The sequence below is a fragment of the Argiope bruennichi genome, chromosome 8, assembly GCF_947563725.1.
Source record: "Argiope bruennichi chromosome 8, qqArgBrue1.1, whole genome shotgun sequence".
Classification (NCBI taxonomy): domain Eukaryota; kingdom Metazoa; phylum Arthropoda; class Arachnida; order Araneae; family Araneidae; genus Argiope; species Argiope bruennichi.
In genome coordinates, this window is record NC_079158.1 from 132,022,665 (window position 1) to 132,039,332 (window position 16,668).

Genomic DNA, 16,668 nt, shown 5'->3' on the forward strand with positions numbered 1-16,668 from the left:
ATAAAATCTTCCTTTTTAACTTAATATATATAAAAAAATCTTACTTTAGCTTTAAAGAAATTGCATAAAAATGTGATGATGTATTTTGTGAAGAAATGAAAATGTTTTAACAACTTTTAGTTTAGTTTAGTTTAAAAAAAATGTTGAAGCATTTTTAAAAGTTTTTTTTCTTTTCTTTTTTAAACCAATGTATGATAATATATTGCATTGTTTCAAAATTTAATAGAAATATTCAAATGAAGAGTCTTATTCAATGAACTGCTTTAAAAACTTTTAATTTTAAACCGAAACAAAGAAAGTTCCCTCCCCTTTTATCACGACGTTAAGAAGGAAAAAAAAAAAAAAAAAAAAAATGTGACTAAACGATTCGAAGAAGCAATGATATTATTTTAAATTTCATTAAAATAAAAATCATTGCTACAAACTAATTTTTCAAACATTTCTAAAACTAAAGGAAGAAAATGCATGCATTCATTCAAAAAAAAAAAAAGTATAATTGTTAAGTTATTTTTTCAACCTTTAAAAGGGTGCAAAAATAAATTTTGAACCATGAAACTTTGATATTGCTGCGACAAATGCTGCTTTTATTTTTTAAATTAAACTTTTGATTAAATTTTCAAATATCCATTAATGGATCTCTAACACCCAAGAAGTAACTTCCCACAGTTCATCCTCCTAACTTCAATGGTTTATGTTGCACATTGCTGTCAATCAGGACAAGCCTTTATATGTAAAAAGAGATTTCATTGGGGAAAAAATTCTAAAAGAGTTATGACATGAAAAAGGAAAAATCATTATAAAATTATAGAAATTACACCTTGAAGAATAAAAGTTTTAAAAAATGTAAGTACAGAACTAGTAATTTTTGTTCCTTTTTTTTTTTTTTTCTTAGTAAAAACCAAATTTTGGCGAAATCGCTGCAAAAAATAATAATTTTCAAATGGATGAGTTATTTAAAAAGTACGATGTGAAAGAAATGACGATCATTAGAAACTTACAGCTTCAAGTTAAAAACTCATCATACTAGATTTTACTCGATTGATTACATAATTACACACCACAATTAATTACAATTCAGTATAGTACATTAAAATCCCTCTGATAAGTCATTCAAGGAATTGCTTAACATATTAATGAGAATGATGATCGAATGTGTAAAGTATTCACTGAAAGTATTTTTACAGTAACTTCTACTATATTCGATAAATAAATAAAATGCGGTGCAACAAATTCAACCTACTGTATTCTTATTTTCCATTGACAGGACCAATATGAGTATTCTTCTTTTACAACACATAAAAAGTTAAGCACATACTTACCAGGCAGAACGTAACAATATCTGAAACACTAAAAACTTTTGTAATGTTTGAGAAATTAAAATTTCCGGACATCTTTTGAGTTGCAATATACAAGTACTTTTAGTACTGCCCCGAACGCACAACTACTTCAGTACTTTAATAAATGGCAGTGCACATTGTTGAAGAAAGAGGGAGCAGGGGTGGGGGAGACTAATTAAGCTTTATCTTAATATGTGTTAGAATTCCTTAATCTATCTCACCCTGAATTCCTTGTCCAATTTTTTTTTTTTTTCCTTTTCTTGATTTTCTTTCTTGAGACATCTGATAAACAAGCCTTTACAACTATGCTTTTGAATTATCATATTCAACATGTGGTTGAAAAAATGCTACCTTTGCACTTTGGGGGAAAATTAAGCACTTTTTAAGGACCTTATTTCAAAATTAAGCACTTTTAAGTGCTTAAAAATGATTTCCAATTTAGGCACTTTTCATAACACTGCACACCTTGTGTACGTCTGCTCCAGCATAAGTTCTGAACGACTGAGGCAATTCTGATTAAACTAAGCAGTCCAAATGTTCCATGACCATGTACAAATACTGTAGGAGTAAATCAACTTATTTCTATTTAAAGTGTCACTTAAATACACATAGCAAGTGAAAGAAAACTATATACTTTAAATTTGTGAATTACTATAGTAAGCAATACTCTACCAAGAAAATACCATTAATAAACATCATTATTAATACAACCTTTTGTCTCTAAGGTATTGATAAGAAAAAAGATTTATGCTGTTAGAGTTTTCAAAATATCTCATCAGATCACCAAGAATGAAAACAACACTACCAATAATAAAATGATTTCATAACAAAATGCATGGATGATATCAAGATTTAATTTATTTGAAATATTACAAAAATTACAAAATTTTAAATTGAATCACTTGATATGTTGAATAAGGCAGTAATTGAATGAGCTTAGATAATGTATACAAATGACAATTGAATAATATTTTTTTCCAACATTTAGGAAACAGAGAAGCAAAAATAGCACTTTAACAAGAACAATTTTACATATCATACATATGGTTGTTAAAATTCATTTGGGATCTTAAGAACGATTCTAAATATACACAAATGCAGTTAAAGGAAAAAGCCAAAGAAAATCCAGCCTTAAAGAAAAATAAGAAATATTAAAAAAATATAAAAAGTACTTGTATGAACAATATTTGCTTGATACAAGTATTTCTAGATTTCCTTTTCTTATAGGATTAAAAAAAAAAATTTTGCAGGCACCTTTTAAAAATGTTCTCGACATCATGACATTTATAGTTAGATTATTTTAAACCCTTGATAAAGTTTTACGTGCAGTAATTCAACATGGAATAATGTATGAAAGATGAAGTGTATGAGAGTTAAAAGCCTTTCAAAGAGAAGTTACATACACATAAAAGAAACCATTAGACTTTTTACATACATTAGAAATTGTGTTAAAGTTCACAACAGCACCAAAAAAGTTAATTTTACAGATTCAATACATTAATTCTTATGTAAAAAAATCTATTTCAATTAAAATAACATGACTTCATATTCAAAATAATCACAAAATTATTGAAATTAATAGATTATGAACAATAAAACATGTAAGGATTGAAATGATTCATTATGCATATGTCAACTATGCAATTTTATGTTTGGAAACTTCAGATGTATAACTCCAAATTTATATTCTTCATTACATTTTGAGCATTTCATTAATTTAGAAATATGCATAAGAATTAAATATTTTTAGCAGCTATAAAAATATTTACAAGAAACTATAGACAATTTTATGAAATCAGAAACTTTAAAAAAAAAAAAAAAAAAATCTGGTTTTTAGTTTTATTAAAGAAAATGACTAAAGTAGAAAGGAAATACTAAAAGTCACAATAGTTTATTCATGATTTTACATTGTTAAAGTTTAAAATTTCTTTAAGAAATGGAGAAAACCATTTTATATGATAAAATCTAAGAAAATATCAGACTAGAATTATTTTACATTTAAAACAAAGAGACAGAATAAAATATTGATCTATAATTGTATAACTAGAAAATGATCTTAATGAATAATTCTATTGCATGACTAAATAAATGTAAAAAAGAATTGAAAAAATGAAAATAAATATTCCTGAGTATTCTTCATTTCTGATCATTAGGAATTTGCTGAAATTTTCAAACATACCAGAGAAAGTGACTCTATGAAATATACAAATTTGAGAGACTAGTTAAATTTTATGAACAAAATATACATTATTTTGAATATTTACAACCTTGTATACTCTTAAGCAATATTTCAATCTAGATGCATATATACAAGCTAAAGGTGTACTTGAAAGCACTTATGATATGCAAGCAATGAAGGATGACAACAGTATCAAACAAATAGAATTCCAGTTTTGTCAGAAGGCAAAAATTGAGTTTGTTTGTTATATTTATAGATGGGAAAAGATTTCATAGTGGATATAATAATAGAAAACAAAGTTTTACTTCAGTTAAAGGTAATGGCATTATTCTGATTTAAATCATAATTGAATAAGTACACATGTAGATTTAAAATAGTTTCGTTCCATTTTTAATCAAGAAAATTTTATGGAAAACGAAATGAACTTTAATAAAATATGACCATTTCTGATGGCATACTTAAGACTGAATATTTCAAATATATGACAAAAGAAAGTTGTAGGCTTCAATTAAACACTTTTAATGCTTTTCTCTTTTTTCTAGGGTATGGTTTGAATAGAAAATAGCATTTATTTATTATCTTTTCTTTAATTCGTTCACAAAAATAATAAAAATCAATAACAAATTTAATTTTCCAAATTAGATTTTTTTGATGATATTCGTTTGTGGCAAGGGGGGAAAAACATATAAAATTAAACTAAAACGCAAATGCTTATACTACATTCAAAATTAAGAAGCATAATTACAATGGGTTAGATTGTTATATATTTGGCATCATCCTATCACTTACCAAAAATTCAGTTTTATATGAGCAGTGATATTTATCCTATGGCAATGTAGAACAAAAACAAAAAATACTGATTAAATTTTAATGCAATCAAAAAATAAAATAATTACCATTGAATTCATTTACAGAATGAATGTTCCATAATTAAATTCATTTTCAAAGCAAAAGTACGTGATTTTATATTAAAAATTATTGTAAACATAAAAAGTGTATATAAAAGAATTATTTCATTGTATCAAATAAAAATAAAGTAACAATGGATTTAATTAAATATACAAAAAATTTGTAAAATAAAATTAGAAAAAAAAAAATCATACCTATATTTATGCATCAAACATACACGCAAAAAGTGAAACAAAACTGGAATACATTTATGAGATTCATTTTAAACTTATCATTTTTAATTAAACAATAAAATGAAAGTTAATTTAGAAGTTAAATAACTAGAAAAATAATGATGAAGATAAAATAAATGTGAAAAACAATCCACATTTATTACATTATCTTGGAAACTTTTAACAATCTTTGGCACAAATAAAAAGACACGATCTTGATTTACATATCACGAAATGTAACTCTACGATTTTTGTAAATTAAAAACATATCTCCCGAAATAATTATTTAAAACTAAAAAACTAGCACTGCGAAAATGTTACTCAACAGTATATTTATGTGTATTATTTTTTGAAAAAAAAAAAAAAAATGTATCAATTATAGGACATTTATTTCCATAATAATTATATGGAAATAGTATACCTTTGCCATATTAGTGGTAAGAAATGAGTAATAACAGAAAATTTGGAACATAATTGCTATTCATCTTTTTATCATACTATTCATAAAAATTTACCATCAACAATGAAAATAATTTTTAGAAAAAGTTCATTTACAAATGAATGTAAAGAATTAAATTCCACCCAAACAACTAAGACTAAATTCAATAATTATATATACAGATTAACTACTATGTACACAATATAAACAGGTACCATGCCAAAACAGGCTTCGATTAAGAGTTTGAAGAAAGCTTTTAGCTGCATTTATGGACTGTGCAGATTATATAAATAAAGTGAAAGCATATTTAAAAGTCCACTTCCATTATCTTGATGAATATAGATATTTACATCTATTAAATGGCATCACATATTCTGAGTTCCTTTTCTTCTGTTAGCTGTTTTAGTAGCTGCACCGAATGCTCCTACAGTGAGTAGGAAAAAAGGAAACTAAGCTCCAGGAACCAATGCTGTAGACAAAGATTTAAAAGCACCGAAATTGGCACATGAAAATTTGTTTACTGTGGTAAAGGAACATCAAGAACACAATCGTACTCCATTTATCACACTTTGGATGCGCTCCAAATGAGTCTCAACTTCTTTCAATGAGGTCTGGAGTTCTGATTGTCGACTTTTCTGTTTCTGGAAATAAACATACCAATTTCACATTTTAGACAGTTTAATGAAAACATTTTTTCCAAACACGTTTTTATTAGAGAATTAAAACATTTTTAGATCTTATTATTTTCTACATTCTATCTTTAATTAATAATTCATCATTAAAACACTTTTATTAAAGAGTTAAAAAAGATTTCTTTATTTTAATATTTCTATTTTTTAATCCTTACTTAATAAATTTATTATTATAAATATTATGAAATCAAATATTTTCCCCTTAAGTTGTATCACTAGTATAAAATAAAAAGTGAATTAAATTAATCTATTAACCAATAATAAAACTCATAAATATTAAAATTGCCATTCAGAATGCATAAAGTACAAAAAATCTCAAAGCACTAATACACCAGAAGTGAATAGTAAATTGATTATGAAATTCTATTTTTAGAGAAATGAAGAAAGTAAATTAAATAAGAGTGTATAAAAACAATTTTTCAAAGTCCAAAAACAAATTCATGAATGCAACACTGCACAAATAACATGCAGAAAATAAATTCAAAAATGTTCGTTTTGATTTAAATCTTGCGAAGTAAATAAATGAAATTGGTCTAAATATTTAAAAATGAAACTTTTAATAGTTTGACATTTTAAGTCACATTAAAAACTTAATATGAAAGTTATTAATCCTTCCATGGATATACTAAACATTATCCCCCCCCCCCTCCTCATGTTCAGCTTAAAAATATTTGATGCTTGTACACAAATGAAGTTACGAACACTTTCTTCTCCATTATACTTCATTAATGTCGTAAGCTGATGTATTAAGTGGTTATTGCAACATAAGCATCTATGTCGCATTAAATTTTTCAAAAAGAAATTAAAAAATTTTTTCACCAAAAAACATGAATTTGACTTATTTTCTCAGTTGTGACTTTTGTCAATAAAAGTATTATTTTTAGTAGAAAAATGTCATTATACACTGGTTAGAGTAAAAATGAATAATTTGGATCCTCCTTTAGATGATGAATTAAGATGGCAGCAGTGAATAATCTTTTTGCAGATCAATCTCAAGGAGGTTTGACGATTAAAAACATTTTGAACGATGATATTAACAGATTTCGATGCCCACTCCCAACTATTTATTCCATCAACAGAAGAGCCATCTTAAAGCTGCAATACATGCAGATGACATCACAGACAGCTGCTAACAGATCGAGATATATCCATCTGTCTGCCATGAACTCTTTTCTCGCCATGATAGGAACATGCTCTGTTAGGGAAAAAGCCATTTTGAATAGGAAGAAAAGCATAGGTGTTATTTTATTCTTGATGTCAAGGAGTTGATCATTTGTCTTCTCACAAAGTTGAAGGTGCCTCAATATTTGCTTAGCTTGTTTCACAAAAACTCTTTTTTTTTTTCTGGTTAAAATTAATTGCTTTTTATCATTTAATTTGTTCTGGTTTCTTAAACATTCACATTTTCTTTCTTTCTTTTTTTTTTATCTCACAATTTAAGAAAGGAGAGATGTTAAAATTGCAAGAACATAAAATAATACATAATAATTTATGTAATAATGTAGATTTTTGCTCTAAGAAAGCTGTAGAGAAATCTGAAAGTTCTTCCACAAGTTATGAATGAGCTCCTCATGTAATTGTACACTTAAAAGGCACAATAAAACCCCTATTTATTGAAATTATGAAACGGATGACTTTGATGAATCTCAAATGAAGACTTTTATGTCTGTCAAAACAATATCTCATTTTCCATTTTTTACCATACTAACAGAGAAGTTAAAAGTTTAACTGGAAAAGGGTATCGCTAAGAAAAATATTAATTATGAAATAACAACGATTAATTATAAAATCGTTTTTATATCAAACTATTGGAGTTTCCCAGCATTTGTTCAGGAGAATTTTGTTTTATCCAAATTTAGTGAAAATGAGAGTAAAACGACAGATTAAATATGAACTGATCGCACCATTCTTTCAGATTTCTTAACTGGTTCTTTTTCTTTACCAAGTTAAACAACTTTTTTTTTCCTTGATCATATTACAATGAAAACAATTTTATTTTTCTACTAGCTTTGTGTTGTTGTTTGTATACTAGGTGTCGATTAATAATTCTTCAAGAAAACAATTATAACGTGGAAGAAAGATAACAAATACTTTGCACAAATTACGCAGCATTGCTGGCAATACATTTTGTTCATCTGTTCTACACATAGTGAATGCCATTCTAGAAAAATTGTTTGCATTTTGAAGCAACCCTGACAAAAGCCATTTCTTGACATCTTTGTTGAAATGTTGCTGGAAAAGTATGTGAGAGATTGATGAAAACAAGAAGAGGTCAAATCTGCACAAGAGTTCTCAGTCAAATGCAGAAATAATGTCAATCACTGTGTGGGATGAGGTAACGTCTTGCTACAAAATCATTTTTCCATGTCTTGCAGCACTATTGGTTTTTTTTCTATTCATGAATCTGGGTGCCATTCAAATTTCGGGGGGAAAAAAACAACCCTGTGTTTTCCCTGCCCATACATTCCAGATACAAGAAAATGGACAAATAGCTCTCAAGTGCTACTTATAATTGAATATGGTTTTAAGTAGTAGAAAAAGCAAGGAAAGGAAGCAACAATTTAACATTATTCGAAATAATAGCATATTAAAAGAAGGTTTATATTTACATACAGAATTTTTTAAAAAAAATTCTTTATCTATAATTTAGCAAGGCACACTTTATATATTAAAGGGAGGGGAAATATTATCTCTCATGCTCTTTAATTGTAAATCATACACACTTAAGGACTTGGGTTAAACAAAATGCAAAATACTTTTGTTATGATGATACAAATCACTTAATGATTACTTAACAAAAATATTGAAAAGCAAGATCACTTTTTAAAAAATTTATTCATTTTTGCCAATTCCAAGTATTTGGGTGCAATTTTCTGCAAATTTTTCAGCCATCAGCTCCACGGAGCTAATGGAACTACTCTGTAATAAGTAAGATACAGCATTTTTGTATGGCCTAATGTATCTTTTTCTTAAAGCTATTTTTCACTTTCAGTGAACATATGTGAAAATATTTCTGAAAAATTATTGAATAAATTAAAAAGACTAATGTGATGCAACAAGTTTTAATACCCATAAAAATTCAGCTTTAAATTATTGTTATTGAATTAAAAGTTCAAAATCATTTTGTTTTCGGACATTAATTTGATGTTTTCAGATTTGAAATGTCATCTTTACCTATATTCTTTACAGATACCAAGTCTAACATCAATGAAGACTCTTTTAAAGAGACATGTAATCTTGTATATTTTTCTCTTTTGGCATGATCAGTAAGTGTCTGTTTTCCCAAATTACTTAGGCTTATTATCTTTTTACAAAACGATTGTTATGTAACAAATGGATTTTGTGGAACTTCTAGAGCTCATTCAGTAAAATCAGGATTGAATTTTTTTAACCATCCAATTCGTATTGAAAGCGGATTTTGAGCAGTTCACTGTTTAAAAAAATTCTCTGATCTACTTTGAATAAGCTCACAGTTTCTTAAATAATAAGTAAACCATCCAATAAACTTAAGTATAGTAGACTAAATAGTAGTAATGCAATCAAAATAATCAGTACATGAAAAGTTAATACAGTGCATAACATTTTAGTGGATTCATTTCAAATTATCTTCTCTAAATTCTAAAAAACTTCAGTTTTTTTTAATGAGAATTTAAACTAATACTTACAGTTGATAATTCTTTAAGCTGGTTCAGTCTACTTTCAAGCTGAGAACGTTTCAGTCTCAATTCCAAGCTCTTTTTGAGGAGTTTCCTCTTTTCATCTTCCTTTGCTGAAATATGATAATATAAATGTAATTAATTGTATTACATGTATCTACTTTAGTTCCATTCCAAAGTATTGTATAATATGATTAATAAAATACCAAGGTTTTATTTTTATTTAGAAAAAGAATTTTAAGTACTTTAATTCCCCCCCCCCCTTTAAAGCAAACTTGTATGTGCAGGCCTAAATAGATGCAAGTAATTTCTAAGCATAGGATGCTTTCTGCTTTAAATTAATATATAATTTTCATTAAAAAAATTCAAAACATATAATTACATTTTTAATTTCAAGAATGAATTGTTAAAATTTTAACATTTATTTCCGTATTTTGCCAATAACTTTTACTGTAAAGAAAAGGATGTGTTTTTGGTTCAACAAGACAAACCAAAAAAAGCAAATTGTCATTACCAAAAAATTAAAATAGCTTTTATAAGATAAACAATAAAAATCTGTGATCTCTTTCAACATTTCTTAAAATTAAAAAAATTACCAGCTAATTTAGATGTACACTCTTTTATGAAAATGTCAATGCTGATGTAGAAACATAGCTTGACCCATAAAATTTTAGAAAAGGGCAACAAAAATTTTAACAGTAAAAAAAAAAAAAAAAAAAAAAAAAAAAAAGAGATATATTTTAAAAAAATTAGTAAATAATTTAGTTTCTTTTAAAAACATTTCAAGAAACTTGTAAAACAATTTAAGTTTCTTTATTATTTTATTAAAATAGATAATTTTAATCTAAATAAATAAGTCATATGGATATTAATGAATTCAAATCAATTAACCATAGGGAAAGTCTTTAATACAAAATTTCATATTTTTAATCAAAATATTCTTAATATGATATGACTAATTCTAGAAATGACAATAATTTTATTTAAAAGTTCATACAATTGAGACCCATTATTTATTTAGGGTTACCTCTTTTCTTGCATAAAAATGCAAGGCCGTTTAACAGCTGCTCTCACTATTTTTAAGGCAACTTGGAATATAATGATTTGATGTTCTATTAACAATAAATTTCTTAATTTTATAATTTATTACAAAAATAGTCGGAATACTAATTTTCTGTCTAGATTAAATAACATTTTCAGTTCACATTTCAAACTACAACTGGGGAACTTCCCCTTTATATATTCTGAACATAATTATATCATAACAAGCTTCTAGCATTATCCTCAGTATCTGATTTCAATGTTGGATCTGCACTTTATTTAAGAAATAGTTACTTTTAACTAGTTCAGCAAGATTCATGCTAGCTAAAGTTTTGAATTACATATTTTATATACCTTGGTCCCCTAATGGATTATTCAGCAAAACATTATTAAACTTCAAATTTTCATAGTCATATCACTTATACCACCATAGAAGCTTTATGATACTATGTTTATTGTACTGTTTATCTTTTTATTTTTCTGGCTGTTCCCGTAAGATTTGAAATGATAGAACTCTAAAAAATATAAAAACTCTTCTATTGAAAACAGACACATTTTTTAAAAAAAGCATAACTACAGAAAGTTGAATCTTTCAGCATTGGAATTTTATTTGTACAACATAATTTTTTTTTTTTTTTTTATAATTTATGGAATACCACAAAGAGAAAAATTCCCTGTTCATCATAAAATTCAGTTTTCCTTTTAAAAAGATTTAAATGTGGTATGAAATATTTTATTTTAGTCAATAAATGTATTTCTGAAAACAATTATGAAGATTAAATTTTACAAAGTCCTTTTATACTGTAAATCATACGCAGTAAAAAAATCTTGAAAGTCTAATGTTTCAATCTCCTGCGATCAAGTCTGACTGAATTAAAGCTCTGAATATCTTTATTTTAGGATAATCAACAATTTTGTTATCTTAGATCAATCAGACTTGGGGAAATTCTGGGCATTGAACTGGTATATTTCCTTCAAAATGATTGCTGCAGAAATCTAAAATCCTTCATTTTTATAGAATATAAAGATATTCAAATTTTCATATCTTTTTTAATTGTAAAAGAGAGAGAGAGAGAGAGACAGACAGAGGGAGAGAGAGAGAGAATTTTTAATTGTAATTCTATTTAAAATTTCATTAAAAAAAGATTAACCCCAAGGTGAGGTGCACATTACCATCTTCCAAAGTATGCATGTGCTGAGTTTAGTAGGTGTAGTCAAAAGGTCTAGCCTCTAAAGCACCAGTACATACACAAAAAAGTAACTTTATTATACAAAAGGTTTCTGATTTTGCAGATAGATAAATCAGTTTTCACGTTTGTGTACATTTATACTGAGAGTTCAAGTGAGGGGAAGGTTATAGAATATAAAAATTGCTTTTCTTAGAGCCTGAAAACAAAACTTATGGCCTATTTAAAAGACTCTAAAAGGATTTTGATATTTGCTGCCTTTCTAGTTATATTTATAGATTAGCCTTTCTAGTTATATTTATAGATATTTTCTTCTTTCATGCTATTGAGAATGGCAATATAATTATTAGGTGATACCTGACATAAAAATTGAAAATTTGATTTTTAAGGTATTAATCAGTATCCACCTGTCTAATTTCTATTTATCAAAAAACATTGGAGATTTATATTATCATTAAATTGGATACCTTTTTGATACAAATGGATTAAAAAATTAATTGTTCAAGACAGTGGGAAAGGAGACGAAAAACATTCCCAGATATAAACATTAATGTAAATTATGCAATCAATCTATTACCAATTCCATGTTAATTTATTCAAACCAGATTTCATTTATTAGTGTCAATGCAAGATTTAGAGAATTTCATTTATCAATTAAAGTTCATACATTTTTACCACTATGATTTTAAATTTATAAAAAATACAAGGTCAAATTCAATTATATCTTAATCAGGCCCTGACAACTTTGTTGGGCCAAAAAAATATCTTGTGTAGGGAATTTTTCTTTGAAGAAACCAATGATTGTCATCCCACTGGGAACTCTTCTTTATTTCATCACGGAGATTATAAAAATTACTGTTCACATACGGATAGCTGAATTCTAGATCCAATGGAAACATAAAAGTTATGGCAAAGTAGTAAATAAAACGTAACATTTTTTAAAGCAACGACAGTGTCTCTCCAACACTTTCTCACATCTCTCTAATAAAAACATTATTTCTCTCCCAAATGAAATTGTGAACCTTCAGAAAGTTGTGAATGCTTGCACAGCGTTAGTGAACAATAATTATGAAATATTGATTTTTGATTAAATTTAGCATTTTCAGTGAAAATTGTGAATCTTCTGTGAAACCTTCATGATTAATTCTTAACATTTAGTAATAGACACCTGAAAATTGAATTGATGTTTTAGACAAGTTGATTCCATCTGATTGAAATATATTATATATCGAAGTTTTTGCATGCCTCATCACACAGTATAGACAGCAGGCAAGCACTACAGATGTTAATATGTTAAAGAAAAGAATTAAAAATATCAAATGTCCATCAAAAATTGAAAAAAGTTATTGAAATTTCAAGACATTTTGAAATGTTAAAAATCAATAACATAAGTTCAGAATAGGCTGTCTCATGATTTTTGGAATGCATAGTTGCAGGTCAAGAAAATTAGATTTCAACATATATTAAAAAAAAAAAAAAAAAACCTTGATAAAATGTACTCACTATTCAACAGCACTAACATCATTAGGACTACTATCACTATCAGCTGGTTTATTATATTTTTCCAACAAAACATAACATTCTTCCCATTTGTGGTTATTTCTATTTTGAAATTTTTTTATTTTTAGTCTCTTCCAGTGATCAATTAGTTTCCCAGGAATATCCATGATTCTGCCAAATTATTAGATAGTACATCAGTGCTATTTTAATTGTCTTATGTATGTTCTATTTATTGTATACATAAAGAAGATCAATTATATGACATCAAAGCACAATTAACAAACATAAATGCACAACTCATCTATCTTCTAAATTTTACAGTATTGTAACTTTGAAATTTTTTGTATTTGTCTTATAACTATACATTTATTCTTCAGGAGCTAGTTCTTTAATTTTCAACAGTATAAGAAAATCACATAATTAAATATTTGATGACATAAAAGGTTTAATTTCAGGATGGCAAAATGATCTATTTTTAGAAATTAAACAAAAAATATTTTTTTAAAATTGCCAATATTCAGAAAAAACCCGTTTTCAGTGGGAATACCTTTGGAAGTTATCTAGAAAACACATTAAAATCTAGCTTATTTTTTAATTAAAATTAAAAAAAAAATCATTCTGAAGTGCATATTCCCACTCTCCAAAGTATATATGTGTCAAATTTGACAGTTATAGATCAAATTCTCTGGTGTGTATGACAACAACACCTACCTAACCATCTTTATTATCAATAGAGATAAATTAAAAACCATTTTTTGTGTAATGTGAAATGCACTATTGGGTATCTGGGAATGGAAGCAAGGCTATTTATTTGTAAATATTTAAATTAAATGCTTTTCTCATGCTTAAATATATTTTATATGCTCCAGTATTCTTAAATGTGAGACCTTTGAGATGTATGCAGTAAGAAAAAATGTTGTTTAAAGTAAGCTGCTCAGGTATATATAAAAAATATCTTATCACAATTTAATAAGATTTATAATTTGACTGTTGCACTCTATCTCTGTATATTGCTTGAGCTTAGTTAAATTTAAAATAGCTTTATTTAATATAATTTGAGATTAATTTTTTTCAGTGGAGGAGGTAATAGTTTCTTTTGAAATGAGCACAATCAGAATAGGCTCCACAGAAAATAAATTTCTCAAAGTATGACAATATTTTTATACCCTTTTCACACAATGAATATTCAACTAGAAGGTAAATAAAGTTCAGGTGAAAATTTGAGAGGATCATCATTACATTCTTCCCCTGGACCGTAGACCAAGACCCCATCCGTGTGATGGATTCTGCAGCAAATCTCTTTAAGAAATCATAAATAGTTAAATACACACTCAAAAAGCATCAACAAAATAAATTCTTAACCATCTAATACAGTAGAAACTAAAGGAGCTTGAATGGTTTTCGAGCCATGGCAAGCTTTGCTCTGCATCTTCAGGATAATCCATTCCAGTATCTCAATACCTGGCTGTGCCTATTGTTGAAGAAACAGGGAGAAGAAATATAGGTCATTATGCATTATCTTAACAAGTGCTAACACTCCTTGATCTATGTGAACGTAGATTTCTTGTACAAATTCTTCTCTTTTACTGATTTTATTTCTTGATACATCTGGTAAACAAAACTTTTCATCAATGCTTTCAATTTATCATATTCCATCTCTGGAGAAAACAAACAATGCTTTTTTTAGCACTTTTCTAGAAAATTCGGCACTTTTTATGATGTTACACATTCTGGTAAATATTGGGCTGGTGAAAAAGTAATTACATCTCTTCCTAATAGATGGAGATACCTGTCTTGAAATGTAATTAATTTTCATTCAAATTGCAAAGCCATTATATAACAAAAGCAGAGACTCAAATTTTTATTCAGAAACCAAAAGTGCAGAATTTTGTTAACAATTGTTTATTTGGAGTCAATTTCAAAATAGAAAATCAAAAGGAATATTTTTGTCATATTTTGTTGTATTACTTACAAAAAGAGAAGAATGCTGTGCAAGATCCTAAAAAGTTATGTGATGTGTATGGTGTAGAAGCCTTGAAAGTATGACAATGTCAGAATTGATTTGCTAAATTTTATTCTCATCGCCATCAATTCTGGCGATTTTGATGTTGAAGATGCCCCATGCTCAGAAAGGAAAATCGAAGTTGATGACAACAAAGTAAAGGTACTGATCAAATCCAATCGACATTCAACAACATGAGAGACTGCTGAGAATTTCAACATATTGAAATCGAATGTTGAAGGCCATTTGTACAAACTTGGGTATGTTATGAAGCTTGATATTTGGGTACTACATGAGTTTACAGAACTCCCTCTCAAGAAGCATGCAATTTACTCTTGAAACAAAGAAAATGATCCTTTTTTCAAATGTATAACAACAGGCAATGAAAAATGGATCGTCATCAACAAAGAAGGAAAAAAAAAATCATGGAGCAATCCACTTACACACACGCAATTATTTTTTGGCCAATGCAATAATATAAATATGAAGCAAATTTAATAAAACAAAGTAATTATAAAAAATTCTGAAAGTTTCACTACGAATTAAGATTAACCCATTTAAGCTGAAAATGTTTGCTTTTCACAGTCCCCAGAAGAAGAAGAAAACTTATTATTAACTCAATATTGTTAAATTATTCACTAGAATAATAAATATCTCAGACAAAAGAAATCAGCATTTAAAATTTTTAAAAATCAGTTCTTGATACATTAAGTTTATTGACAACATATTATAAAATGTTTCATTAAAAAAAAAAAAGTGATTATACTCTTATGCATATTTAAAAAGAACTAGGTGAGAAACTTTAATAATGTCAAAAATTTGAGATGAAAATATTATTCTACAGTTCTCCTTTTTGAAGCTAAAATATATTGGCAACTTTTGGACACCAACCTAATTTAAAGAAACTTAGCAAACTAAATTTAATTATATATCATTATAAATTCATGACCAACATTAATTTTGGAAATTTTGTTATGAATTTAAACACAAATTTTAAATGTAATTTTTAAAATAAAGTTTTTTCTAGTGAATGGCTATTCAAATTCCTAATAATTAAATTTCCACTTTTTAAAAATAAAAAACAAACAAATTGCATACTACATACATATGCTGTGTAATTAAATTACTCTCAAAAGGATTGATAAAACTATTACTTAAATCACAAATTGATCGAAAAACGAAAAGTAATAAGAATTCATATCTCAAAAACACTCTGCAAAGAAGTTGTGATAAATATCCTATTTGTAAACATTATTATATCACATCTACTTACAAACAGGATAACAGAACTTCAAGGAGTCTACCAAGTAATTGATAAACAATATTTTCAATTAATAACTTTCACTATCTTTACCTTTCACCTAATTTTGATTTCAAAACCAAATAATTTTCAAATTGCAAACGGAATTTAGAACTAAATATCATTCAATTAATAAATTTCATTCAAGCTGTTTCAAATTCTTGAATCTGGTAACAGAAATATGTGCAAATAATAAACAATGGAACTGAACTGC

General features: G+C 26.9%; 1 protein-coding gene across 1 annotated transcript in view; it reads right to left on the minus strand.

The window, feature by feature from the left end:
* Window positions 1-4,640: 4,640 nt before the first annotated feature.
* Window positions 4,641-16,668, minus strand: part of LOC129981512 (PHD finger protein 21A-like) — a 56,929-nt gene continuing 44,901 nt past the window's right edge. Inside the window, exons 10-11 of the mRNA XM_056092370.1 lie at window positions 9,434-9,537; window positions 4,641-5,717 (exon numbers count right to left, since the gene is read on the minus strand). Of these exons, the coding sequence (XP_055948345.1) occupies window positions 5,613-5,717; window positions 9,434-9,537 (209 nt within the window). The 3' untranslated portion in view covers window positions 4,641-5,612. The remainder of the gene's footprint in view (window positions 5,718-9,433; window positions 9,538-16,668) is intronic.